Source organism: Anguilla anguilla, chromosome 1, assembly GCF_013347855.1.
Source record: "Anguilla anguilla isolate fAngAng1 chromosome 1, fAngAng1.pri, whole genome shotgun sequence".
Lineage (NCBI taxonomy): Eukaryota > Metazoa > Chordata > Actinopteri > Anguilliformes > Anguillidae > Anguilla > Anguilla anguilla.
The window spans coordinates 32,155,427-32,183,306 of NC_049201.1; the positions used below are offsets into that span (position 1 = coordinate 32,155,427).

Below are 27,880 nucleotides of genomic sequence, written 5' to 3' on the forward strand. Positions count from 1 at the left end.
TCATACTGAGCTTATTTAGAATTTAGCCAAATTTGAAAACCGTTATTTCACCGCTCTCCCCTACATATGTGTAGGCCTAAACTAGAAAATGAAAGTAGCCTAGTATCGCCCCTATTTGCAAAGCAGTGTCAGGTGTATAGGTGCTAGATACTGTTCTTCGGGCAGAAAGTGTCCGTGAGTGCTAAGGAATATTGCCCCCTGTTGCAAGAGGTTAGGATACGACTTTCTTCAGACTCCACATCCAAGTTAAGTTCCAAACTGTCGAACAGGAACACAGCGATTTCGATAATTTTGTATTTAAGACATGCTGAACATTAGTGTCCTCTATTATTTAATTTCTGATATTAGAATGTTTAAAACGATCGGTTAAGTCAATATTTATTTATTTATTGCACTTGAAATGCGTCCAGCACACATGAGCACATGCCAATATCAATCATATTTTCCAAATGCAGTGTAACGAGGTGCGGCGATGGAAACTATGGAAGATTCAGAACAATCTCACCTGATCAACGAAAGGACATACTCACTGAAACAAAAACGGTAAATGTTTTGATTACGAAATTGAACCTTAAGCTTCCAATGTAAATTTTCCCCTGGCATATCAATAAACGCAACCAGAAACATATTCGCGCTTACAGTAGTGACCAGTATCGTAGCTAATATTTACCAGTTAACATTATCCTACAGTTTATATTTTTGTCGAGATGTATATAGTCAGTTGTATTGCACTGCTTTTTTGGCTTTTCGTCTAGCAAGAATGGAAGTCAGCAAGTTTGAATTGTAATGATTGATGGCCACGCCATAAGATTGCATTGGTTTGTGTGAAAAAAACAAATTAACCTACTGCATGGAGGACTAACTGTGCCAAAATGAGATAAGATATAAAAGTTAAAATTATAACAGTGATTATAACTTGCTAGTTTGGTAAGCCCTAGTGCTGTATAGCTATTGATGTAGGCTAGTAGGCTAGTCGCTCCACTCCACGCACACCCATTCCCAACATAGGGTGCAAATCAATAAACAATCCACAAATTTACTGCACGAGTGCAAATCCTTTATTGGAATGAAAACAAGTTGCAAAAACACAAAACGGACAGGTTAAGCTTTATCACGTTCGGTTTTACGATAAGCTGTTCGTGTCACCAAGCCTGCGATTTTTATCCAATACAATACTAGCCTAAAATGTTGGATTAATTAACTACATTTTATAGGTTCTGTCTATCGCCGGTTCTGTTTATATAAAAAATATCTAGCCGGCCTACAATGAGCACCATAATTTTTTGGGGAAAAAGACGTAGCCTAATGAAAGTGCACATTCTTAGATTTTTATTTAAGGACATTTTTATAGGTCTACATTTTGGTTTCGCCATGTAGAAATTACAGAACTTTTAATAAATAGTCCCCCATTTCAGGCAGGGGACCAGAGATTGCCATTCTCTGTGAAGCTCATAAAGTCCAGTAAATAGTTACTCGAGGTAGGCTACTGCAGTTCATAACCCTGTGCCAAAAAGCAAATTTCTCCATTGAAGTCCATTCAAAACTACGAATTTACCCTGGCCAAATTAAATAATTTTGGACAGAACTTTTTAGCTCTAAAATGTATTCACACTGAACTAAATACTTTGCAGGCACCGATTTTGTTTCTGCGATCCACGGAAGAAGGTATAAGATTTATTTCATTTCAATTTGGTCCACATGGTTTTACGTCACAGCGCGCGTAGCCTACTGCATAGACGAGCACGGAGCACCCGCTCATGAACGAGTATGACGTTGTTATTCATCTAGGCCAGTGGTGTCAAACTCGTTGCCATGGAGGGCCGTGTGTATGCAGGTTTTCATTCCAACCAATTAATGCTGCCTTAATTGAGTCCAATTACTCATTCAGCCATATCAGAATCAGAATCAGAATCGTATTTTATTGCCAAGTACATTTGCACATACGAGGAATTTGTTTTGGTCAACACACCGAGGCAGCCATCTGCGGCGCCAACTTATTAGATGAGAAATGAGAGAACAGGAGGAAGGAGGAGGGAAAAAAAACAGTCCTTTCAATGAAACGAGAGGGCACTCGTTTCATTGAAACGAAGAAAAACCTCGGCACATAGCAACATCATAAAAACATTACAAACATTACAAACATTACAACAAAAACTCGAAGACTTGCACATGTGGTAGGGGGTAGGGTGTCGGGGAGGGGAAGTGTCGCAGCACAGACACTGGGGGGAGCGCGCAGCCGCTCAGGCGCATCGCATCAACCCTCAGCAGACTGCACTGTAACGGGGGAGGGAGGGGGGGTGGGAGCCAAGAAGGCGTTGAGTAGGAGGTGGTGTGTGTGTTATGTATCTTTGTGTGCGTGTGTGTGTGTAAGTCCATGGACTTCATCTCCACCACAGTCTCAACATTGTCTCTGCCGTCTGATACTGATGACGAGGACACGGCCGTTGCCGCGGAGACGACCTCGAAGAGTCCTGATCCAGAGACAAAGTTCCATAGGAGCAGGGAGGTGGGGGTAGGGCCGAGCATCTGTCTGCATAACAATCCAGGAGAGTGGAGAGATATCAGCCTTCCAAGGCCGATGTGGGGGAGCCAATGAGGATAAGGATTGTTTTGGGTTCAGGCAGACTTCTGCATTTTTCGTCTACCTTTAGTAGTACCTTGCGTTTAACTGCATTGAAGCACAGAATATAAGAAAATTTTTATTTAGACAATGCGGGTCACCATAGACGTCGGGTCACCATTGTGCACAAACCTGCATCCCTAATTCAGCAAATAATTTAACTAATTATATAATCAAGATCTGAGGCTGGAATGAAAACCTGCATACACACGGCCCTCCATGGCAACGAGTTTGACACCACTGATCTAGGCTATGTAGAAAAGGGTGGAATTCAGAGTTTCTTGCACAGAACCGATGTATCAGAATACGCAGTATAGCCTATTAAACCATGACCTAGGTCCTAGGATAACATGAATCCACTGCCATTATTGTTTTCATTATATTGTTATTTTGATACATAAATATTAGCCTACTAATAATTATGTTACCTGCCATAATTTTCTTGTGCCCATTGTTCATGGGGATGACTCGTGACAAATAAATAAATGATTAGGAATAAAGCTGGAATATGTAGCTCTTAAATTAAGATTCTATGCTGATTTCACCATATTATTTTGACTAAATTCTCATTCTGATATTGCTACTAATTGCAGTATATCATTAAAATGTTATTAGTTGTAGCATTTCTGTCTGGAGGTTGATGGTGCTGATGATGACTAATCACGTATGAAAAATAAATAGGCAAACATAAATTTAAAAATGAGAATAGCTATATTTAATTTGCTCTTAAATTATGTTTCAAATGGTGCTGAGTGAGTGAAGTGGTGATGATGAAGATGATAAATGTCATTGACCTAGATGACGATTGTATGAATATAAAATAATACATAAGCCTAATTTATCCAGATTTTACGTGATTTTAGCATTTTGACGTGTATTTATTATTTCTTGGCTAACTCACAGTTCAATGTGCTCAGTAAGCGTGAACATTTGTCTGTGTCCTGTGATATACCGGCCAGGTCAGTGGCTACCGCTTCGCGGTTCCCTTTTAATTGTAGGCTACTACTCACCGCTTTTCTAAGGATATTAATGTTCGTTTTTCAGTGGATTTGTCATGTCTTAGTGTGTATTTTATGATTAAAAAAAAAAAAAAAAAAACAGAGAAATCAAGCACAAGTGATGTGGTACATGTAAGCACTAGACAATGACACCTTGAATAATTTCCACCTTGTACTGCTTATGTCAGTTCAGGATAGCAGGACTAACAACATAGTGCAGCAAATCATATCGAAAAGTTGTCGTTGCCCATATCGTAGGCTACTTTTTCCTGTAAACAATGAGAACGAGCCAATATTGCAGTAGCTTACAAGCTCTTATTTTATTACTACACATTGTTTACATACATAACCAAAAGCACATTGCATGTTTCCATTTGAATAAAAAATTAATATTGATAAAATCGTTTGCGTTCTCTCGTGCACCTAACAGGCATTCAAGTCAAAGCAAGCAGATAAATCAAGCGAATTATTTAAGTTAGCTGGCTGTTCCAGTCTGCAATCGCTTTTCACAACAATGCATTTTAGTTGAGATCAGGGTCAGGATAGCATCCGTACGCGCTAACTAGGTTAACTAAAGTAGGCGATTCGTACGCGCTAGGTTAACTAAAGTAGGCGATCACTACGCGCTAACTAGGTTAACTAAAGTAGGCGAAACGCTAACATGTTAGGGTTAGCTAAATTACGTTAGGCGTAAAGCTGTGCTTAAAAATCTTGTGCCGTATCAGTGGCGTCGCTAGGGGGATGTTTTTCGTCCAGACCCGGACCTTTTGACACCAAAAAAAAAAAAAAATTATTATATTTATTATATAATTTATTATTTATTATATAATAATTTTTTTTTGGACACCCGAAAGAAAGAAAGTAACCTAACCTACTAGTAGGCGCAGTATAGGTTGCAATCAGACGATTCGATGACTAGCACTGTTGCACTGCACATGTTTTATTTCAAATCCAGTGTGCTGAATGAATACAGAGCAGAGTAGGGTACACAAAAGAAAGAGTGGACAAATACTGATAGATTTTTTTCCCTTGTTTACCAGGCTCTCTGTGATTTCTGACCTCACCAGCGCTCTCTTTTTTCTTAATTTCTAAGGCTTCGCTGACTTTCATTGGCACAACTCTGGTCCTCATGTTGACAAACATCAGTACCATACTCCAAAGGCAATCAAAAGGCTAGACTCAAAACTTGATAATGAAAATTCTGTTATGCCTGCACTAAAGAAGCAATTGAACACACCTAACTAATCAGAAACACCTGTGAAGCCATGTGCCTGCTGTAAATTCTAATTGAAGACCAGCTTGTGAATGTCCTTGTTCAAGCTGGGCTGAGCTGGTGTGCCAGCCTGGTTGAGCTGGGCTAAGCTGGTGTACCAACCTGGTGGAGCTGGCTTTGGCTTTTGGACAATGTTCATCGGACATCAAATCAAGCAGACTTGTTATGGACCAGTTTGGGTGAGCTGATCAAGCATGTTTGTAAGAATTGGAAACCAGCTTGCTGAAGCTCATTCGTTGTCAAAGAACAACGAATTTGAAATTCCTATTCTTCGGTATTGGTTCTGCCAAACACAGCACTACATTCCCACTTGCCCCTACATCTGGAAGCTGAGGAGGATGGACAGCTTTCCCAGTATAAACTTCAAAATTGTGTGGAACGCCATCTGATCCAGCAAGGACCAGTATTTTGTAACCCCATTTTCTTGGTTTACTGGGTAGGTACTGCTTGATTGTGCTCTTACCCTTAAATGGCACCATTTGTTCAACCACACTCAATGTCTCACGCATCGGAAGTTGTTTCAGCTTGGTGAGGATGTGATTTAGAAGAGGCAGAATCTTGTATAGCTCATCGTAGTTAGCTATATCTCTCATGGGCTGATGACTGTTGTCGCTGAAATGGAGAAATTTTTTTGATGGTCTCCCACCGTGCAAGAGGCATCACATCAGCAACATGTGCAATGCGGCTACTGTGGCTCCAAAACATGTGGGTGGCTGGAAGACCGAATAAGGATATGTGGAGCACAGTGCCAAAGAACTGTTCAAGTTCTTGAACAGTAAGGTTAGGCGGCTTGGCAGGATTGCACTGGATGCTGTACAGGTTTGACTCATTAACAATAAGCTCAAAGAGATCGCAAGACTTTTGAAATATTGGTATGGAGACAGAATTTCACCGGCTGATGGAGGGATGTGTAACCATTCAGGGTGTACTGGAGAGAAGGTGGTGTGACATGTTTTCCAACGAGGGGTCTGGGAAGAAATACTGTCATCTTCAGACAGATTGTCATCTTCGTCTTTGTCTTCATCTTCATCCTCACTGGTATCTTGAGTGTCTATAAAAATATATAAAAAGTAAATTTCCAATGCCAATGAAAACACAACAAGAGTAAGCTTGATATTTCGTATATTCAATAGCACAAAATATTGTAGGTATCCCCAGTCCATCTCTGCAAAGAAGAGACAGCCAGACCAAATCAGGACTGCTCGTTTCATGCTTATCCCTCCAAAGGGGACCACAGCATTTTACCATGTACACAGTAGAAGAGATTCTGCTGTACGTATTGGGCAGACAAAATGAAAAGCTCTAATATAGAGAGTATACGTGATAGCTTGGTGCAGTACACAGATAGCAACAATTCAGCTTCTTCCAGTCATTGGAAGAATGATGACTGCTTTTCAACTTTGTCCTCACCACCAAAGAGAGGATGTCAAGCTCAGTATGAAACACATTCATACCCCAAATAGGTAGACTTGTGGAACTTAGCATAGTTTTTGCTAGAGAATTCAACATAGCTAAAGCTGTTCAACAGTTTGACTCTAAGGACACTGGATATAATGTTCACAGTTACTTAAGAAGAATTGACTACTGTCTCGGATCTGTTCAGGGCTACTGATTTACAAAAGGTTAAACTTATCTCGAAAACTTGTACCAGAGAGATCCATGTGTTCATGGAACAACTTCCATCAACCGTTTGTTCTAGCTACCCCAAGCTCTGTGGTAGCAGAATACTTACATAAGACTGATTAAGCATCCCAGGCAGTAGCTACAGTTTAGCGTTGTCTTAACTGAGATTAATGTGATTCTGTGTATTTATATTTGTCTTTTTTCAGGTTATTTGAATGAGTTCTGTCGGCTATGTTATGTGAATTGATTTGCCATCTACAGCTACATCGAGCAAACACACATGTGGTTTCTTTTCTTTTGGATAACTCTTTCAACTCGAACTCTTTGACTAACAAGCTAAGAATCTTAATGTAGTTGCTAGTCTGTGAATATCCCACTATCAGTTACTCCTATTGCTCATAACTTGAAGCTGTGCTGCCCTCTTTGGCACTGCTGGGAGCGATACTCACTTGTAGCGAAACCGATAGGCCTGCTTTTTGTGACCAAGTATTTTTTTTTACTTTTTCAGAGTGAAAGTTGGGTAAGATGAAAAGAGATGTGTGTGTGTGTCATATGTGCCATATTTATTTATGCCTTTAGTTATGTGTCTAAAAATGGAACATTCGTGATGTATTTAATTAACGCATTTCAATATCAGTGGGTTTAATTAAGTTGATTAAACAAGATACTTTTATTCTTCTGCCCTCTTGAAGTTGTCTACTGTCAGCCTATTACGCTCTAGGAGAAACACTACATGGCCAAAAGTATGTGGACACCTGACATCCAATATCTCTTCCAAAATTTTGGGCATTAATATGGAGTTGATCCAACATTTGCTGCAATAACAGCCCTCCACTCTTTTTGCAAAGCCTTATACTAGATGTTGGAGCATTGCTGCTGGGAATTGCTTCCTTTCAGCCATAAGAGCATTAGTGAGGCCAGGCACTGATTGGGTAATTAGGCCTGGCTTGCAGTTGGCTTTCTAAGTGATCCCAAAGGTGTTCGATGGGGTTGAGGTTGGGGTTCTGTGCAGGCCAGTCTAGTTCTTCCACTCTGTTCTCGACAAAACCATTTTTATATGGACCTCACTTTATGCTTGGGGGTACTGTCATGCTTAAAAAGGAAAGGGCCTTCCCCAAACTGTTGCCACAAAGGTTGAAGCACAGAATGATCTAGAATGTCATTGCATTAAAGTAATAATCTCGAAGATTTTCATTAAAATAAATGTCTGTTAAATCATTATCTGTCACTGAATTAGGTAACACAATGGTGAATGAGCCTATTATTATATTAATTTATATTATTATAGTAATAATAATTTATGATTAAAGAACTGGGTGTCTGTGGTGACATTCCCGGGAAAAAAAATCACAAGCGACGCACAGTTAGTGACGCGCTTTCCATCACCCATCAGTGGTTGGTCCGCCAGAGAGGGTAGGCGGAGCTAAAGCAACAGGCTCGCTCTTCAACTCACTTGTGTGTGTGTGCGGCGTACTGTTTTTTCAGGTGGCTGCTACAATAATAGAGAAAGTTATGGAACCCTAAAAAGTTTTTGTGTAACATGAGAGGTCATATTATTTGTTGATGTAGATTTCGTATTACATTTGATGACAATGTAACGTTACTAAATTACATAGCTATTTGCACAGCTAACGCTAGCTACCGGACTGTGTCAAGAAAGGCAACATTAGTTTAGACAACGTTGTGCACAGTAGCCATCTCTCATATCAGGTAACATTGCGTTAGCTAGCTAGCTAATGTAATTAACATAATCTAATGTCAGCTAACAATTAGAAAAAACGCTAGCTAGCGCTACCGACCGGTACCGACCTGGCAAACTGTCTCTCGAATGCAACGCTACTTTGCAGCTTTGCAATGTAGCTAACTAAAAGCCAGTTCCGATCAATGATTAGCAACGAGACTGGATGCAACTTGCAAAATTCCAAGACGTCTGATTGTAAACGTTCTAAAACTGCACTTGGTGATTTGACAAGGTGGGTCTTTTGAGACCCCAGGGCAGGCAACGGCTTCAGACCATAGACCGTATAAAAGCTTCAGATGCATTACATTACATTATAGGCATTTAGCAGACGCTCTTATCCAGAGCGACGTACAACAAGTGCATAGGTTTCATGATGTAGAGGCGCAAAAGAAACACTAGAGTGAAGCAAGGATCGTAGTGCCAGAAGTGACCACATCGATCAGGACTCCAACCCTGTAGAGTAAGCTTGTTCAGCAAGCAAGAATCCTACCAAGTACAAACTAGCACTGGAATCACACCTAATCATACAAAAACAATCCTGCCAGATACACTAACATAATCAAATTATCCTAGCTAGATACAGTGAGCTGAACTATAGGCTAGAGAGGGGTGAGGAGAGGTGCAGCCTGAAGAGATGAGTCTTCAGTCTGCGTTTGAAAGTGGTGAGATCCTCTGCTGTTCTGACCGTCACGGGGAGGTCATTCCACCAGCGAGGGGCCCGGACAGACAGCAGACGGGAGTGGGAAGTGCAGACGCGAAGAGGGGGAGGTGCCAAGCGTCCAGAGGTGGCCGAACGGAGAGGTCTGGCTGGTGTGTAGGGTCTGATGATCCTCTGAATGTACCCTGGTGCTGACCCCTTAGCTGCCTGGTATGCAAGCACCAAGGACTTAAATTTGATGCGAGCCATAACAGGCAGCCAGTGGAGGTCAGTGAGCAGGGGGGTGACATGGGAATGTCTGGGGAGGTTGTAGACCAGACGCGCTGCAGCATTCTGGATGAGCTGCAGGGGTCTGATGGCGGATGCTGGCAGACCAGCCAGTAGCGAGTTGCAGTAGTCCAAGCGGGACAGGACCATCGCTTGAACCAGGAGCTGGGTTGCGTAGGTGGTGAGGAAGGGGCGGATTCTCCGGATGTTGTACAGGAAGAACCTGCACGTTCGACTCACCGCCGTGATGTTCTGGGAGAGGGACAGTCTGTTGTCCATCACCACTCCAAGGTTTTTTGCGGTGGGTGATGATGACACCACAGTGTCCCCCAGGGAAATAGAAAAGTCGAGAAGGTTAGAGGATGGAGCAGGGATGAAGATCATCTCCGTCTTGCCTGGGTTCAGCTTAAGATGGTGGTTATCCATCCAGCTCTGGATGTCCCTCAGGCAAGCAGAGATGCGAGCAGAGACCCGAGTGTCAGAGGGCGGGAAGGAGAGAAAGAGTTGGGTGTCATCGGCATAACAATGATAGGACAACCCATAGGCAGAGATTACAGGACCAAGAGATTGGGTGTACAGGGAGAATAGGAGGGGACCAAGGACAGAGCCCTGGGGAACTCCTGTGGCAAGGGGGGATGCAGATGCTCTGCAACTAACCAGTTCACACCACTGCATTTTCTCTACAACATTTTTAAACCGTTTTGTCTCGTTGCGTATCATTGATCTGAACTGGCCTTAACGTTACCGTTATTTACATTGCCATCAGTATATTTATATTATTTATAATGATCGGAATAAGGCGGTCTTTACACAGAGCATTAACCTCAGAGTATAGGTGGAGCAGAGCCGGGTCTGATTTCTGTGTAAAGCTGTCAAGCCGGAAAAAACTACAGAATACGGCAGTATGGATTGCGTTATTTTATTACGCTTCCTCGTATGTTCCTTCTGCCTTGATGCCCTTTTTTGATGAAATCTCCTTTGTTTTTGTTTTATTCTTCTTATTCTGATTGCTAATTTAACACCCAGCTCCGCTTTATTCTCGAACAGTTTAGCTAGCAAAACCAGGAACAAGGCAGTTGTTTCAAAAATATCACAACAATCATTCACGATGATGATGCACAAGATACAAAATTGCACGAGCCACAGCGAATCCCGCGGATTCTTCTCTGCAGTGTAAAGATGTTCATACCGGGCAAAAGGTGGATAAAGAACGTCAGTGGAAATTGATCATCACTAATTCTACCCCAGGTCTTCTACAGCATTTTAACCCGGCTCAACAGTGTAAATACAGCTTAAGTTAACCTAATGTTAGACAATGAATGAGTATGTACATAACGTTACTTTTATAACAACCATTTTTTATTCAGTTGATAGTAAGTTTTACAGTTACCGTGGCCAAGGTGCCAAATGACTGACGTCACACAGGCGACACTGTTTGGAAGTTGGGAAGTGAGGTCCAAAAAACACACCTGCAATTACCGCTTCTTGCCATTGGTACCGCCAAAGAGAACAAAACTGAGATCTTCGAGATTGTAACTTAAAGATTTGCCTTCACTGGAACTAAGGGGTCTAGCCCAAACCATGAAAAACAACTCTAGACCAAGGGGTGTCCAGATACTTTTGGTCATATAGTACATTAACATATTTACTTTATAGCATAAAGTAAAGGAAACCCAACTGAAAGCCAGGCGCAATCGCCCAATCAGTGCCCAACCTCACAAATGCTCTTCTGGCTGAATGTTATTAAATCCCTGCAGCAATGCTCCAACATCAAGTACAAAGCCTTCCCAGAAGTGCGGAAGGCTGTTATAGCAGCAAAGGGTAGACAAGCTCCATATTAATGCCGATAATTCTGGATGAAATGTTGGATGTCAGGTGTCACATACTTTTGGCCATGCAGTGTATGTCAGTATTCTCTTGCTTTAGGCCACTAACTCACAAATGCCAAATTTAAAACTCTAATTTTAAAACTATACTTAAAACTCAAATTCTTATTTCCTGGAGTGATACTTGTTGTGAACTACAGGGAAAGTCTCTTTCAGGATGGTGTGACTATGACTTAATATAACCTAACCAAAGTTTCTCTTAGTTTTATTTTTTCATTTAGTAACTCTTTAATGTAACATGTAAATGTCTTCAGAAAAGAATATGAATGTAATATGCCTCATTATTATCCAGAACCTTCCCAGTGCCCAGGCTAGAATATCCAACCCTCTTGTGCACTTATAGGGAAGCATCTGCCACTGTGGAACTGAGCACTGTTGGTTCACATTGCCATGGGAATCAGGTGGCCTCCAGTGAAAGTTATGAGAAGACTCTGGCTAAAAATAAGCTGTACATGGCCTCCATCATCTGCCTCATCTTTATGATCGGAGAAGTGGTTGGTAAGAGTTTAGTCGAGCTCTTGTTTATTTCACAATGACATAATGTGCTACTACACCTGTGTTACGGCTAGCCACAGGCAAACCACAACATAAAATGGAGTCGAACAAGAGATTCAACAATAATGATTTAATCCAGAATTAATAGACAAGTTTCACAATGCACTTGAAGATAAATACAAGTATCCACGTATCACCACGTAGCAGTACAACAATGAATGAATTAGTACAATGGTAATAAAGACTAGGTAGCAATCAAATGGGGTGATCCTCCAGGCCCGTCTGTGTAGAGGACCCCAGAAGGATCACAGGGCTGTAGTATATATACTAGAGCAGGGGTGGCCAACTCCGGTCCTGGGGAGCCGCAGGGTCTGCGGGTTTTTGTTTTGACCTTAAATACAACAACCACTTACACAAAATAAACCAGGTGAGGTGAGTTAACTATGTAATCAACTGCTTTAATTGATCAATTAAGTGCCGAGTAAAAACAAAAGCCAGCAGACCCTGCGGCTCTCCAGGACCTGGGTTGGCCACCCCTGTACTAGAGTCTATCAGGTGCAGTCTATTTGGAACAGGTGTAGCTCATCCCACTGCCAATCACCAATTAAGCAATCTAAGCAGAGAGCAGAGAGAGCGACAGAGAGAGAGAGGGAGAAAGACATGCACCCCACATGCACCAAGAAGTAGGGGCGCACATAACAACCTGTTCCACTCCCAAATGTCATCTACCTGTGTCCTTAATAACTTCTGCAAGAGTGCTGTTCTGTGGTTTATAGTGTACAGTATGCACACAAGATATTTGTCATTGTTTTCTTACTGCAAGTTTTCTAACTGTTGCCTGAAGTTAAATGGAACTGACCGCAACACTGGTATGAGTGATTCCATCTTAGGTCCTTAAAATGATTGTGCATTTATTTGTGCGCACACGAATGCATGCGTTTGTTTCTGTGTATATGTGCATTTACATCTGTGTGTGAGCACATGTATATGTTTTTTCACATGCAGGAGGATACCTTGCCCACAGTTTGGCCATCATGACAGATGCTGCCCATCTCCTTACTGACTTCGGCAGCATGTTGGTCAGCCTCTTCTCCCTGTGGGTCTCCTCCCGACCCCCCACCAAAACCATGAGTTTTGGATGGCACCGCTCAGGTCTGGTTCCACCACTGTTATTTCTCAAACAATATGGGATTCTCAATAATATATATGTAATTGGTAGCCAATGACAATTATTTTACTTGAACCCAACACGTCAACAGGGATTATGCTGTCTGCACAAATGTGACTTTCATGTGTCTGTTAGGCACCTGTAGTATTGATTCATAGCAGTATTTGAGAGGCAGCAAGGTGGCTTATCCTGTTAATATACTGTTCCAGTGTGTTGGCTGCACCACACAGTCTGCTATGTAGCCTGGACTGTGTTATTGACTGTGTGGCTCAGCTGGTGGACTGTGGACAGAATGGGCAGTTGGTTGCACATGCTCTCCTCCTGCTCGCCTTCATTGTCCTGAATCGAATGATGTTGCAACAATGAGACATGCTTACAAAACACTATTGCATATTCCAAATTGGGAAATAAAATGTAAAATTTGCTTTAAAAATGTACTAAGAATCGAACTAATTAGACTACTGATTAGACTACTAATAGACTATTACTGAGCATTCATATTCCTCCCACATCCAAAAACTAATACTAGAATTGATTATTTCATAATGGATTCGAGGGTAAATCCTCAAATTACAAAAACAGAAGTGTAACAGTTTCAGATCATAGTTACACTTAATCTACCTTAACAGGACTATTTCTGACATTTTAGTTCTATGTTGCTTGCAGATCTGAGTTACATAGTCAAACATCTTACCAAGTTCCTGAAGTTTAACAACAATGATGAGGTAACTGACTCTGCAGGAGTCACTTAAGGTTTTTGAAGCTTCATTGAAAAAGGGGAATAAGGGCAAAATAGACAATGAAATTTTGAATGAACACCCTATATTGGCAAAAACATTCATGAACTCCTTTAAACAATCTGACTTTGGTGCAGTATTACAATTAAAATATGAATATAATGTTATTCTCAGCAGTCAACTTCCTTTTACTGATGCTCAAACAAAAAAACTTTGAGCTGGGTGACCAGCCAAGACAAGTCAGAGGGAACAAGCTAAACATGCTATCCATAGGATCCAGTAAAAATCAAATTTTCTTTCAAACGTTGAAAATATTAATTACTGCTTTAGGGAATTATATTCAGGACTATATACTACCAAATAATCAGCTAAAGAGCATATTTTGCCAAGTTTTTTGACTCACTCAATATCCCACAACTAAACGAAGTGTCCAAAAGAAATATAGACTGCATGTTTTCTAAAAAGGAGTTGGTTGACACCAAGGACATTTCTGTCAGCAGGTCCAGATGGTTTTGGGTGTGAATTTGATAAAGTATTTCATGAGATCCTTGCACCACTTACTCTCAGAGTGGATAAATAATTCAATTGAAAATAGGAAATTCCAAAATTCCATTTATGAAGGTAATATATAGTGCCTCCATGATGTTAGGGACAAATATATATTTTTTAATGATTTGGCTCTGTACTCCACAATTTTAGATTGGTAATTAAACAATTCACACATGGCTAAAGTGTACGTTCTCAGCTTTTAGCAAGGGGTATTTTTATACATTCTGGTTTAGAGCACTTGAAGCACTTTTTATACATAGCCCCCTATGTCAGGGCACCATAATGTTTGGGACATATTAATATTACAGTTGAGGCCAAAAGTTTACATACACCTAGGCTAAAGACATTCAAACCCAATTTTTCACAACTCCACACATTTCATGTTACCATAAATTTCCTGTGGTAAGTCAATTAAGGTATCTAGGGTATCTTTATTTCCATAAGAGCTCATTTCAAAATAATAGCTAAGAGACAGATTTATTTCAGCTTTTATGTACTATATCAGATTTTCAGTGGGTGAAAAGTTTGCATACGCTTTGTTAGTACTTGGTGGCATTGCCTTTTAATTGCTTAACTTGAATCAAACACTTGGGGTAGCCTTCCACAAGCTTCTCACAATACTTTGCCAGAATTTTTGCCCATTCCTCCTGACAGAACTGGTGTAACTCAGTGTGGTTTGTGGGCCTCCTTGCCCGGACACGCCTTTTCAGTTCAGTCCACAAATCTTCTATGGGATTCAGGTCAGGGCTTTGTGATTACCACTCCAATACTTTCACTTTGTTGTCTTTAAGCCATTTTGTTACAACTTTGGAGGTATGCTTAGGATCATTGTCCTGATGAAAGACCCAGTTGCGACCAAGTTTTAACTTTATAGTTTTTGTCTTGAGGTGTTGCTTCAGTATTTCTAGATAATTTTCCTTCCTCATGATGCTATCTATTTTCTGAAGTGCACCAGTCCCTTTTCCAGCAAAACACCTCCACAACATGATTCTGCCACCCCCATGCTTCACAGTTGGGATCGTGTTCTTTGGATTAAAAGTCTCACCCTTTTTTCCATACATAGCGCTGATCATTATGGCCAAATAGTTCAATTTTTGTTTCATCTGACCAGAGAACACTCAAAAGGGCTAGGTCTTCGTCCCGGTGATCACCTGCAAACTTCATTCTGGCTTTTTTATGCCGGTCTTGGAGTAGGGGCTTCTTCCTTGAGCGACAGCTTTTCAGGCCATGCCGATGTAGGATTCTCTTAACGGTGGATGTAGATACTTTGGTACCTAATGCCTCCAACTTCACCAGTTCCTTTGTTGTTGTCTTGGGGTTCAGTTGAACATTTCAGACCAAAGTGTGTTCAGCCTTGGGAGTTAATTTGTGCCTCCTTCCTGAAGGATGCAGTGTATGTGTTGTGTATGATTTTTATATTTTCATACAATTGTTTGTACAGATGCTTGTGGTACCTTCAGTTCTTTGGAAATTGCTCCTAAGGAGGAACCGGACTTGTAGAGGTCAACAATTTTTTTTCTGAGGTCTTGAGACAGTCAACTTGGTGTATGTAAACTTTTGACCCACTGGAATTCTGATATATTGAATTAAAGTAAATAAAAATCTGTCTCTAATCGATTGTTTTAAAATTATCTCTGATGTGAACAACGGAGATGCCGTAATTGACTTGCCAAAAGAAATGTATGGTGAAATGAAATGTGTGGAGTTGTGAAAAACTGAATTTGAATATCTTTAGCCTAGGTGTATGTAAACTTTTGGCCTCAACTGTAAGTAAATGAAAGTAGTCATGTTCAGTACTTTGTCACATATCCTTTGAATTCAATAATTGCTCGAAGTCTGTGACCAATAGACATCACCAGTGGCTGAGTATCTTCTCTGGTGATGCTCTGCCAGGCCTGTACTGCAGCTTTTCTCTGTTCCTGCTTGTTTCGGGGGGTTGTTGCCTTAAGTTTGTTCTTTGGAATATGAAACGCATGTTCAATTGTATTCAAATCGAGTGACTGACTTGGCCAGTCAGTAACTTTATAGTTTTTGGCTTTGACTCCTTTCCAGCAGTGTATCATTGTCTTACTGTAGGATGAAACATCATTCAATGCGTTTGGAGGAATTTGCTTGAGCCTGAGCAGATGGGATGTTTCTGTAAACTTCAGAATTCATTGTGCAGCTTCTATCAGCAGTTACAGTACATAAATAAAGTCAAGTCACCATTTAACATGCCCCAACCCACCACATATGCTTTCCACAAGTAATCAACCAAACGTAAGAAACTTAAAATTTCTCATCTACAAAAACTTCCTACTTTCACGGTTCAAATGTAATGTAATTTACCATTATAATAAAAACTCATTTGTTATGTTTTCTCTTCACAAATCCATGCTCCTACGTTACACAAAACATAATGGAAAACTCACAGTAACAAACCGTCACAGATAAGCATAGCTTCCTTGAAACAAATACTTGAAGATGCCATCTGTCTAACTTGGTAAAAACAGAGTCATGATAACGATACAGAAGTATTCCTGGACGTAACTTAGCTCTTCTCATGATGTATACAATTAGCTAGCTAACTGAGACTTAACAACATTAAGCACATTGGGTATGTGCATAAAATTGAACAAAAAAGATTGAGTCAATGATCTTGAGTTTAAAATATCACTAAGCAATGCAGGCCTGTAAACTGTATGGCACACTGTGTCTTGAATAAAAAGTATGTTATAGCAAGACAGAAATAATTTTTTTTTTTAAACTGTATATAATGTTTAATGGTATCTGTGACCATATGTGTATGTGCATGGGTACAGTATATACTGTACCTAGGTATTTATATGCATGCATGTATATGTGTATGTTTCTGCATAAGCATAATTAATAGCTAAATATTAATTTGTCACCTCCAACCAACCTTTTTTGTGTGTGTGTGTGTATGCGTGTGTGAGTGTGAGTTGCATAGGTCGAGTATGCGTTCTTTTTTATTTGTCTATTTGTCTTTCTTGTGCTTGTTTTCGTCATATGTTTGTATTATATTATTGGAAAATTAAAAATAAAAATAATATTAAAAATTATACAATTATACTTGAATATTGTGTGCTTACTGTAACACCTTCTACTTTGTAATTCTGTAACTTGTGGCAGAAATTCTGGGAGCTTTGGTGTCGGTGATGTCCATCTGGATTGTGACAGGATTCCTCCTATACCTTGCTGTTCAGAGGGTTGTTGACAGAGACTATGAAATCAATGGCCATGTGATGCTTGTAACATCAGGATGTGCTGTCGGTGTCAACTTCATGTGAGTTTCTCTTTAATATAGTCTTATTCTCTTTAATATAGTCTAATATAGTCTTATCTTGGTTGACCTGACTTATTTTCATTTGTAATACAACCTGCAAACCCCATCTCTTCTTTTAGGAAATATACCAGTCACTGCAAACCTTATACATTTGAGTTATTCAGCCTTTAACAATGACTAGTCATAACATAAGTTCTTTTCCATCTAGTCACCAAAAAGAGTTTGTGGTGCGTCTATGTGGTAGAGGTTGGTCAGCGTCAGGCTTCAATCCATACCCCTCATTGGCTAATCCACGCAAGAAATATGACTAGCACACTCAGATAAAGACCAAGGTCCCCAGCCAACCAATCATGCTCTTATGCTCTTATTGTTTCTCCTGGCATAACATCATGTTCTATAGCAGTGTACTAAATTATATTTTTAAACTACTGGCTACTTAAGTCTCTGTCACTTTTTTTTCAGAATGGCGTACATTCTCCATCAGTCTCACTCATCTCCTGGACACGCTCATGACTCTGGGTACCACAGGCTCAATGAGGGTAGAGCGAGCCACACACCCTTGGGTGCAGAGAGCCATGTGGCTGTGCATAGCCACTCCCATGGCTTCCTGGGTGACCATGGCAACGCTAGTGTGAGGGCTGCCTTCATCCATGTGGTGGGGGACCTGCTGCAGAGCATGGGAGTGCTGGTGGCTGCCATAATCATCTACTTCCAGGTTAGCGGTGGCTCACATAAGGTCATGTGGGTTCTTATTGAGTGCAAACCCCAGAAAAAAGGGAAAGACCAAGTGCAGTAATTATGTTCATATTACTTAAATTAAAGGGGTGAAAAGAAAAATGGATTTACCTTAATTTTTTACATATGCTTTCAGGTAAAATAAATAGGACCTGCCTTACCAGCCACAAGGCCCAGTTTGTGGGCTCTTACCAATCGCTTATTTTATTCATCCTTGACTCCTTAGTCCTTGGGTTACCCAGAAATCATTTGCGGTCCAGCATCTTTAAGGACATTTTAACCCATTAAATGCTTTGAAGGAGCTAGGAGTGAGGAGCTGGGAGGCTCCCAATGGATGCTTGAGCAAGGAAACATGAGTGCATTCTTTGGAAGTATTTTCTTTAGAAACGCATCATGTATAAATGATTGTCCTGTGGATCCACCTCTGCCCATCTGCCATGTCTGTAATTGATGTGGCTTCAAACTGAGTCTTGACAGAAAAAGGACGTTCCATTTGCCTAATACACATTTCCTCGATTCCTCTGTTCTTGCTTCCTTTCTTCAAGTCCTTTCCTTGCATCCTCCATTGGGGGGAACTAAGGAAGCAAGGAAAGGTCATGAAGAAAGGAGGCAAGGAGTTAAAATAAGTGATTGGAAAGAGCCCTATGACTACTGCATCACCAAGTGTGACATGGTGTGTTGGCAACAAAAGGCTTGTTCTTTGCAGCATTTTGAGCTACACCAAGTAAAGCAAAACTAATGCTCCTTGGAAAGGAGAAGTGGGATATTCAGTTCCCTAGTTTAATACCAATTTCTCTCCATCACAGCATTCACTCTGGTTTACTGTGTAGGGCCACCAGTTTGTCCCTGCTTATTTTCTAAGATGTATTTCAGTCCTCTGCCAAGAAGTCAGTAGTCTTCTTGTCAAACCATGTCAGACAATTATCCTAATTGCAACACCCTAATCATCTACATTGATAGAGAAACTACAACTAATTAAGAGCAGATAAATGACAGTGATTTGTACAAGTGACTTTCATGTTCAATTATTGAGGACCCTGGACTTGCAGCAGTATTTTGAAATGTTTCAGAGGGGATGTAAATTTTTGTTTGAAGCAGTCAGAAATACTTGTATTAAGAGAAGCTATATAATATTTAATGTTCAAATAAATAGTTACACAAATGAATAGTATCAATAATATAATTTGCAGCACAGGAATGCTAAAGAAATTATGAATAAAAGTGGTGGATGTCATTATACACAGTTCAACAGTTCTACTCTCCTTTTAGAAGAAATGTGTACGTTGGTTGACAGAAGCATGGGTTTTTATGCTTTTTTGAGTTGGATTTTAAAATTTGTAATTGTCCATAAAATTACATAAAATATGTCATTAGTCATTATGGGCATAATTCTCCATAGGCAGCATGGTGGTGCAGTGGATTGCACTGTCGCCTTACAGCAAGAAGGTCCTGGGTTTTAATCCCAGCTAGGGCCTTTGTATGGAGTCCACTGCCCATATGTATGAGTGTTTAAGTGAATAATGTGTGTGCCCTGCAATGGATTGGTTACCCGCTCAGGGTGTATTCTTGCCTCTCTCCCAATGCATGCTGGGATGGGCTCCAGCCCCATTGTGACCCTGACCAGGAATAATGGATGGATGGGTAGATGGATAATTGTCCATCCCATCTGTTGATTCTTCCATGACCACATATATTCTGTCTGTTGTTTTGATCATTCTTTAATGATTTGGTTTTATGGAAAGTAGCGCCTGTGACATACTTCTGTCAAAAGCTGTCTAACTATGGCCCTTTTTATGACATTTTAAAAACTATTTCACCTGTTTATACAGGGTAGCTTGACTGAGCATGCATGCACTTTTATAATGTAATGTCATTTTGTAATGCCCTATTTCACACTCACATGGGTACCCAGTCACACAAATAAATCAAATAAAATCAATAATACATTAAAGTATAGATTAAACAACACTGAGTTCAAAAACAGTTACAGTTTTACAAGTTCTGTGCTCTTTATAATAGATTTACATTATCCAAGAGTAATCAAGTCTGTTAGCTGAAGTTCCCTCTGTAAGCTATTCTAGGCAGAGGTTGCAAAGAACTTCAAAGCCTTTTTTTACCCACCTCAGTACCGGCAGTAGGAAACTTTGTTATCAGAGTATCATGTGATCATACTGTAACTGGTATGTGGCATAACTCTGGGTCAAGTAAAAAGAGAGCCAGGTGGGGAGAATTCTCAGGATTGCTTTATAAATAAAAACATATCAGTGGCTAAGTTGATGCATAGATAGAGCAAGCTAACCAACCATTGAGTACAATAAGCAATGGCGAGTTATGAATTTGTGATGAATCTCAGGGCTTCATGATACATAGTGTCTACCATGTGAAGACAATAGGTGGGTGCATGCATGGAAACTAGATTACCATAAAGAACTGGCAAGAAGGTAGCTTCCACTAATCTCTGCCTGACAAGATTTGTTTCTAAAGAAAAAACCCAACTTCTGCTTGAGATTCTTGGCAAGGTGTTGTATGTAATACTTAAAAAAATTAGTTATTCAATACTGTAGGGTCTCCTCCTTTTAACAGAGGTAAGACGGTGATTTCCAGACAGTAGGAAATTTGTTGGAAACTAAGGAGAGATGTAAAAAATGAGGTAGTGGTTCTGCTATCAATTCTGTGGCTAATTTTAAAATCAATGGGCCTGCTGGTTTTCAAGGGTTCAATTCATTTAGATCCCTGCGTACTTCAGCAACAGAAAAAGGGGCACAAAAAATGTATGATGGGTCTTAACTCTGCTCTTACATTTTATACTCTCCATAGTAGGAGTCAAACAAAAAAACAAAAAAAACTTGAGGAAATAAAATGACCATTAAAACATTTTTCATTTTGTCTGTAATAATCAGCAAGTCTAGTGATATGCAGGGAGGTAATCTTTTAGAAATGTCCCTGGCGGGTAAAGATTTTAACCACTTTCCAGAACTTCCTGGGGTTGTTAAAATTTTCAGTAGTCTCAATAAAATAGACTTCTGTTTCTCCTTTCTTTACAAATTAGGTAAACTGCTGATGGACCTGATTCAGAGCCTGAGGAGTTATTAATAGCTGCTGGGTGTCCATAACAGCGTACATGATCTGATTGTCTTTGCCAGCATTAACAGAAAGGGCCTTGAGCTGAAGTTATTTACTTACTGATGTAGAGAGTGCAATGTTAACATGAACTATTTGCTTAACGTGAATCGCAACACCCCCACCTCTTTTGGGTCAATCTGCACCTGCCACGATGTAACTTAGTGAGATGACATACCTGCCATCCCAGTAGCCACTGATGTAAATATTCTGATCAAGAACAGGTATTTTTTCAGCCAGGTTTCAGATAGAACAGCATCAGCATCACAAGATTTTACCCAAATCTTTACCATGTCCAATTTAGGAATAAGACTCCGTACATTAAATGAGTACCATGGTGATTTTCACACTTTCTCGGTTTTATGTGCTATTTGCACAAGAGGCATTGAAGAAACACAGTGAGTAAAGTATTAAATATGTCCGTTCTGTATTTTTGGAGAAATATGCGTTTTAAATTTATCGTCCTATTTTCAACCGGTTGAGAAAGTTGTCAACTTGGTGCGTCACGAACACAGTAACCACTCCCCTCCCAATGCCCCGTAAACCCATGGATAACTCGAGACCCATAGTTTGCGCCGCTGGCTTACAGGCAAGACAATGCAAATATTTGACTAACGTTAGGTTCACTTAAATTAGAGTGCCTTTTAAGGGCTATTAGATTATTTCTGGTTATATTCATTTAGCTAGCTAGTTAACGTTAGCTAGCTAGGTAGTTTGCTTTCATGAGGCAATGTTATCGATAACGTTAGCTAGCTAGTTTGCTTTTATGAGGACGTTATAGTTGTGCTTTTATCTTAACTTGGCTAGCTAGATAGCAAAAATTATAATTGGATATAAGTCAACATCCTTACCTTAGCTATCTATCGATACTTGATATACTACTAAGCTAGCTAGCTTGTGAAAAGTCTCCCAAAAAGAGCACGTATCATGGGGGTAGCTATGGTAACGGGGCACGGTCTGTCAATCATAGCTAACAGTTCTCATTACCACGCCCAGACGGTTCGGGTGAACTTTTATAGTGGGAAATTTAGGCTTAGAAAAATATGTTTTAAAGTACATTGAAATGACTGAATAATAAAAAAATTATGCATATTTGTTTTGTTGTTGCCTAAAGACAACTGGGAAGTGTCACGTTCAACCACCATGTTACTCCTTTAAGGTGAATGATACCCAAACCTGATCTGCCTTTGAAATCAGGAGGCATAAGATGCTGATTAAGGTTGCATTTTCTACCGGACACACTTTAACAGCTGATTCGAATTATTTTCAATGAGTTTGATGCATTTTCTGAGTTGCCTTTGCGCACCAGGTGCCTTGCGTTTATCCCCCCAGGGCGCCTCTGTTTTCAGGTGTGCATGAGCTGAAAATAATCCTTTTTTGATGTTCTCCAAGAAAAAAGCGCCCTACGTCACTATCATTCTTTTTTCTGCTGTCTAATTGCATGAAAGTAGAGGTGGGCCTTGGTTCTGCCATTAGCTTCCGCTGTAGCTAAATAAAGAAAATGAAAGAGAAGTTAGTTGTCACAGTTTCTGGCCACTTGAAGTTGTACAATTTCACAAATCGTAACTACCCATGACAAAAATAAGCAGTCCAAGGCACAGTGACAAATTAGTGCTTTGTGGGTGGCAAGTTCTTTTCAGGTGAAATTAGTTGACTAATGCTGTTAAATATTCAATTCTGCGAGTGATTGGCAGGAGCAGAATGCGGTTGCCTGGCAACAGCAAAAAGACGCCTCCTGTGCCTGTTTCAGAGTGGGTTTTATAAAATTAAAACAGGTAATGCGTCTCGCGTTTTCAAGCCAATAATATGTATCTGAGGGTATCTGGGCCAGGATTTGGCTGGACATTGCCAGAAATCAATAGTAAAAGAATAATCAGGATTCAGTATGTAGTCTTTTTGAAAGATTCCTCAGTTTTGGAATATAACATGAGATAATTGGGGACAATAAATGAGTCCTCTAAGACAAAAAGTCTGTAGAAGTGTTGCTGAATCCATCACTATTGCGAACGAAATTGACAGAGTATCTCAATGTAAAATATCCAAATTAGGGTTGAGGGGCCCAGACAAGCCATCTGCACAATGTCCATCAGTCTTGTTGTCACAGAGGCCGAGGTTCCCAAGTATGGCTAGGATAATCTTAATTTCACCTGCAGCATCATGAATCCTCCAAAGTCGGTTTTGTATATTAGATATTCAAACCCTACATGCCAGCCATTAGATATTCAAACCCTACATGCCAGCCAGATCCCTCCATTCTGCTACCTCAGGACACCTAGCACCTCCCCCTCTTCGCACCTGCACTTCCAGAACGTCTCCTGTCTGTTCTGGCCCCACGATGGTGGAATGACCTCCCTGTGGAGGTCAGAAAAGCTGAGACACTGACCCATTTCAAACGACGACTGAAGACTCACCTCTTCAGGCTGCACCTCTCCCCATCCCTCCCTACCCCCCTGTAAATGACTGTAAGCTTAGGGTTGTAACTAGGCAGCTGTTTCGTAGGTGACTTAGGTGCATTAACTGTCTTAACTACTGCTTGTATTTTTTCCATAGATTGCGTTGTTGCCGTTCTCGTTGTGTTAGGGTTAATCAGTTTAACCTTCAGGGTCCAAGTTGAACTATGCGGTTGTTCCCTGCACTTGGACCGGTACTTCTCTCTAGGGGTTTCGTCATACTTGTTCCTGGTTATGGTTATACACTTTGTTGTACGTCGCTCTGGATAAGAGTGTCTGCCAAATGCCTGTAATGTAATGTAATGTATTTTGTTGACTCAAAGAGCTAGAAATTCAGAGCAAGAATAAGAACAAAACAAGGAACAGGTGAGTGCATGCAGCAACAAACACCAAATAAACCATCAGCCCCGCAAGCATGTCACATGCCAAGGAATAAGGCAAGTGCGAAAGAGAGGGATAATTTCTAATTAAAACACTTTCCTTGGTTTATTTGAAGATTTTAGTGGCCATCAGAATCTTGACAGCTTACCCGATGATCCAACGTCTAGCTGCCAGGTTCAGGTTCCCTTGTTCAACAATCACATACTGATCTTGATGTCATAAAGGCTACTTTTTAGGTTAAACCGTTTAGCATTCCATTATATCTCTGAAGGCACAAAGACATGTCCAAACAGTCTTTAGGGGGCCCCATTGACTTTCAATGTTTACTATGTCATATAAGGACATATAAGTCACCATCAACTGTCAGTCACTTTGATGTTGTGTGATACATTTTGGGACCCTGTCTGCTGTAAGGCCTCACCTAATCACTGCGCTCAACTGTCATCTCCTTACAGCCTGAATACAAAATAGCAGATCCACTTTGTACTTTCCTGTTCTCAGTGTTTGTCCTTGGAACAACTGTTTCGGTTCTGAGGGATGTGATCAGGATCCTCATGGAAGGTAACCATGGAATCTGGAACACAATTTCAAAATTTCAGTCCCTACCTGCATGCTACTGTTATAATGTTGACAGGAACATCTACGTAACCGTAGTTTGAAGGACAGGGGAAAACCAGGGAAGGTTTTTGTTCAATAAAGAATGTATAAATTAAATTTTTTATAGTTTTTGAGTGGATCACCCAAAATATATTTATCATTCATTATATTTTCAAGAAAAATACATTGCAATTTATTGCAGGTTTCTCTCTCTTCATAATCTGCAGGAGTGCCTCATGGTGTTGAGTTTAACACGGTGAAGGAGGCTCTTCTCTCAGTTACAACTGTGAAGGGTGTGCACAACCTGCACCTCTGGACTCTCACCCAGAGCCACACCCTGCTCTCCACCCACCTGGCTATTGGTGAGACCTTGCCCCCTGCCAGCATGCAGGCCATGTCCAACACAGACACTATAACATCACATAACATGACAAAGACCATACTGAACTGCAGAAATATTAAATCTGAACTTGTATGATGGTGTAATGGTTGAGACATTTTTATTCCAGTGCTTGAGTCAGCACTACAAACTCCATGACGAGGTGTCCATTGTTGATCTTTGGATTTTTGGTATAGCTTTTTAGAACACAACTGCTTAGGTTAGAACCACTTCATCCTCTTAGGCCTGGGTGTCTGTGTTCTGTGACCTGTGCACCAATGCCATTACTGTACGGCTGTTACCTGCAGCCAACTGTGCTTCTAAATTATATTCATATGTGCTCTTCTGGTTGTCTAGGTAGTTGAATGTGAATCAAGAAAAATTACCTTTCCTTGAGTACAGGCCTTCAGCTCCTTACATGGCATGCAAACTCATTACACCCAAGTGGATACTTTTTTTAGTCACTCTCCGTTTGTAAATGGCAGCTATACACAATACAGAGAGATTGATGTGCCACAGAAAGACATGTTGTTTTTCAGAGCCAAGTTCTGACCACCAGAATGTCCTTCAGGAGGCCACTGAGCTCCTTCAGACATCATTTGGTTTCTCAAGCACCACTATTCAGCTGGAGCTGTACTCCCAGGACATGGACCACTGCACAGAATGTCAGGATCCCACTGATTGAGGGTTTCCACAGTGACATAGGCTGTGATGACAGGCAAGCATTTCCCACTGGAGAGAAGACGTCCTTTCAGAAAGTTGGTTGGTGAGTCTGGCAAAATGTACCCATAACAGACTGCTGGTGTTGTCAGTACTCCTCTCTGGACTGTGACAGCTGGCCACTCTGTGTATTGTCAGTCATGTGCTTGGTTTAGGTTTTGGTTTTGCCATGTTTGATTCCCATGTGCTCTTGTCCCCACCCCTCACCTGATCTCTATTAAAGTTACAATCTCAAAGATTTCTGTTTCGTTCGCTTTGGCGGTACCGAAGGCGAAAAGCAGTAATTGCAGGTGTGCTTTTGGACCTCACTTCCCAGAGATCCAACTGGATCCAACCAGTGTCGCCTGTGTGACATCAGTCAGTTGGCATCTGGGCCACGCCAATTATAACACTTACTATTTACTGAATAAAAAATGGTTGTTATAAAAGTAACGTTATGTACACACTCATTCATTGTCTAACATTAGGCTAACTTAAGCTGCCTTTACACTGCCGAGCCGGGTTAAAATGCCGTAGCAGACCTGGGGCAGAATTAGTGATGATCAATTTCCACAGACGTTCTTTATGCACCTTTTGCCCGGTATGAACATCTTTACACTGCAGAGAAGAATTTGCGGGATTCGCTGCGGCTCGTACAATTATGTATCTCGTGCACACTAAACAGTCTTTCTCGTGAATGATTGTTGTGTGATATTTTTGAAACAACTGCCTTGCAAAATGTTACCGCTGGTGTTTCTGGTTTTGCTAGCAAACTGTTCGAGAATAAAGCGGAACTAGGTGTTAAATTAGCAATCAGAACAAGAAAGAAACAAAAACAAAGGCATCAAAAAAGGGCAAGGCTGAAGGACCATATGAGGAAGCGTAATAAAATAATAACGCTAATCCATACTGCTGTATTCTTTTATTTAGTTTTCTCTGGTTTGACATCTTTACACTGAAATCAGACCTGGCTCTGCTCCACCTATACCCCTGGTTAATGCTCTGTGTAAAGACGGCTTTATTCCAATCATTATAATATATCGATGAACTTGATGGCAAAGTAAATAACGGTAACGTTAAGGCCAATTCAGATCAATGATTTGCAACGAGACGAAACAGTTTTAGAATGTTGCAGAGAAAATTGCAGCAGTGTGAACTGGTTAGTTGCAGAGCGTCTGAAGCCGTTGCCTGGGGTCTCAAAAGACTCACCTGGTCAAATCACCAAGTGCTGTTAGAACGTTTACAATCAGACGTCTTGGAATTTTGCAAGTTGCATCCAGTCTCGTTGCGAATCATTGATCTGAACTGACCTTTAGTTAGCTACATTGCAACAAGGTAGCATTGCATTCGAGAGACGTTTTGCGGGGTCGGTACCAATCGGTAGCATTAGCTAGCGTTTTTTCTAATTGTTAGCTGACATTAAATTGTGTTAATTACATTAGCTAGCTAGCTAACGCAATGTTACCTGATATGAGAGATGGATACTGTGCGCAACGTTGTCTAAACTAATGTTGCCTTTATTCACATGGTCCGGTAGCTAGCGTTAGCTGTGAAAATAGCTAGGCTTTGTAATTTAGTAACGTTACATTGTCATCAAATGTAATAGGAAATCTACATCAACAAATAATATGACCTCTCATGTTGCACAAAAACTTTTTAGGGTTCCATAACCCCTCCCCCCCCTTTCTCTGTTATTGTAACGCTAGCAGACATTGGAAAAAACAGTACACCGCTCACACGCAAGTGAGTTGAAGAGCGATCCTGTTGTGTTTGCTCCATCTACCCTCTCTGGCGGACCAAGCACTGATGGGTGATGGAAAACGCGTCACTAACTATGCGCCGCTTGTGATTTTTTTTCCGAGAATGTCGCCACAGACACCCAGTTCTTTAATCAGAAATTATTATATTATTAATAATAATAATAATAATAATATAAATTAATATAATAATAGGCTCAATCACCATTGTGTTACCTAATTCGGCGACAGATAGTGAATTAACAGACATTTATTTTAATGAAAATCTTAGAGATTATTACTTTAATTACCCCTATTACTACCTCCTGTTCCTTGTTGTCTTTTCTGTTTATTGCATGTGTATTTATTTCCTGGGTCTGCACCTCTTCCTTGTCAGATTGTGAACTTGTGTTTCTGAGTCTGTTCGTGCAGTTTGTTGTCTGGAAATTGAAATCCTGTATCTGTTACTGCGACCTGTTCTT

At 40.5% G+C, this 27,880-nt stretch overlaps 1 protein-coding gene across 5 annotated transcripts; it reads left to right on the top strand.

Moving 5' to 3' along the window:
* Positions 1-192: 192 nt before the first annotated feature.
* LOC118233963 (zinc transporter 2-like) lies at positions 193-26,152 on the top strand. 5 transcript variants are annotated; one of them, XM_035430170.1, is made up of 9 exons: positions 193-210; positions 456-543; positions 11,410-11,564; positions 12,567-12,713; positions 17,148-17,301; positions 17,764-18,016; positions 24,443-24,548; positions 24,812-24,946; positions 25,503-26,152. In XM_035430170.1, the coding sequence occupies exons 2-9, from the start codon at positions 473-475 to the stop codon at positions 25,646-25,648; spliced, it is 1,167 nt and encodes a 388-aa protein (XP_035286061.1). In that variant the 5' UTR covers positions 193-210; positions 456-472; the 3' UTR covers positions 25,649-26,152. The 5 variants fall into 5 exon arrangements, with proteins under 5 accessions (XP_035286061.1, XP_035286051.1, XP_035286042.1 ...); XM_035430160.1 differs by lacking the exon at positions 193-210 and adding an exon at positions 215-245; XM_035430151.1 differs by lacking the exon at positions 193-210 and having other exon boundaries at positions 269-543.
* The last annotated feature ends 1,728 nt before the right edge of the window (positions 26,153-27,880 follow it).